General features: G+C 51.2%; 1 protein-coding gene across 1 annotated transcript; it reads right to left on the bottom strand.

Moving 5' to 3' along the window:
- Positions 1 to 473: 473 nt before the first annotated feature.
- On the bottom strand, positions 474 to 1,035 carry LOC102256925 (synapse differentiation-inducing gene protein 1; the record flags this gene model as incomplete). The annotated part of the gene is made up of 1 exon (XM_005852939.1): positions 474 to 1,035. A coding segment is annotated over exon 1 (480 nt), but the record flags the coding sequence as incomplete, so codon positions are not given.
- Between the last annotated feature and the right edge of the window lie 194 nt (positions 1,036 to 1,229).

Below are 1,229 nucleotides of genomic sequence, written 5' to 3'. Positions count from 1 at the left end.
GAGCCTTCAGTAGAAACGTTGGCATGCCAAATTAAGGAAACCATGCACGTGTGGCAGCAAAAATACTTCCCAAATTGTCACCACACATGCATTTCTAGCCTTTTGCCGCCCTAGCACCACATGTCCTTCTCACCTTGTTCACTTTGCCAATGACCCCTCTTTCCTGTGGGTGGGGTGTTAGCGGGAGTCCCCAAGTGACCTGCTGGTGCTGCCAGCCTTTAAGTCCACCTGTAGCCCCATCACCACAGCTATTACCTGAGGGCATTTCTGATGAGAATTCCTGCTGAAGCCCTCACTGGTCTTGGTCATTTAGTCTCTCTCCACTCCTCCCATCTTCCACAAACACTAGAGAGTTTAAGGGGCACCCAAAATGTTTCAGTTTCTCTGCATTTTATCACACTAGTTTCATTCCCTAATTTTTGCCAGGCTCTCGTGGATTCCCACCAAATTACCTCATCCCATTCCCATCTGACCTCCAGATCCTGAAATTCCTCTTCCTCCTCCACATCATAGGAGAGGGTGTGGATTTTGATGTCATCAGCTGAGAGGTCAATGAACTTCCCATCGGGGTACTCCAGACTCTCTTTGGTGGGTGACCGGTCCTCAATGAAGGTGGTCTCGCAGCAGTCGGCAGCCACGCCATCCCCCCAGGAGCGCAGCATGCCCTCGGAGTAGAGGATGATGTTAGGGTGGTAGTGGGACTCCACTGACTGCTGCAGGGTGTTGGGGTCCAGCAGCTGCTGGACCGGCTCACTCCTGCCGCTGTCCAGGGTGGCTGCTGCCGCACTGCCCAGCAGCCGGCAGTTCTGATACTGGGGTGCTGGGTAAACAGACACCAGGCCATCTCTGCTCTCAGCCATGAAGTTTCTGGTGTTAATTAAGCCATTCCTCTTGCCAGCATCGTTGATCTTACTGTGCATCAGCATATTCTTCTGTTCAATGATGCCATCCATGGTGCTCTGCCTGCCCAGCTGGGTGTCGGGCTGTGGCTGCAGGGCTGGGCTTCAGGGTCACACTTGCCTCATGGAACCCATTTCTCCTGGAGGAGAATAAAACAGAGATGAGACAAGAAAATCACACCTGAAAAAGAGCTAATCATCCAGATTCTTGTTCTCTCAGGTATACCAGTCAGCCAGTACGCACCATGGCTAGAGGGGGAGATGAGAGTCCAGCCCTACCGATTCTGCCGGTTTTATATTTTTAAGATTTTTTAATTGGCTTTTTTTTTT

This window comes from Myotis brandtii, unplaced genomic scaffold, assembly GCF_000412655.1.
Source record: "Myotis brandtii unplaced genomic scaffold, ASM41265v1 C42255940, whole genome shotgun sequence".
Classification (NCBI taxonomy): Eukaryota; Metazoa; Chordata; class Mammalia; order Chiroptera; family Vespertilionidae; genus Myotis; species Myotis brandtii.
The sequence above is the reverse complement of the archived record's forward strand: the minus strand, read 5'-3'. Positions and strand labels throughout refer to the sequence as shown.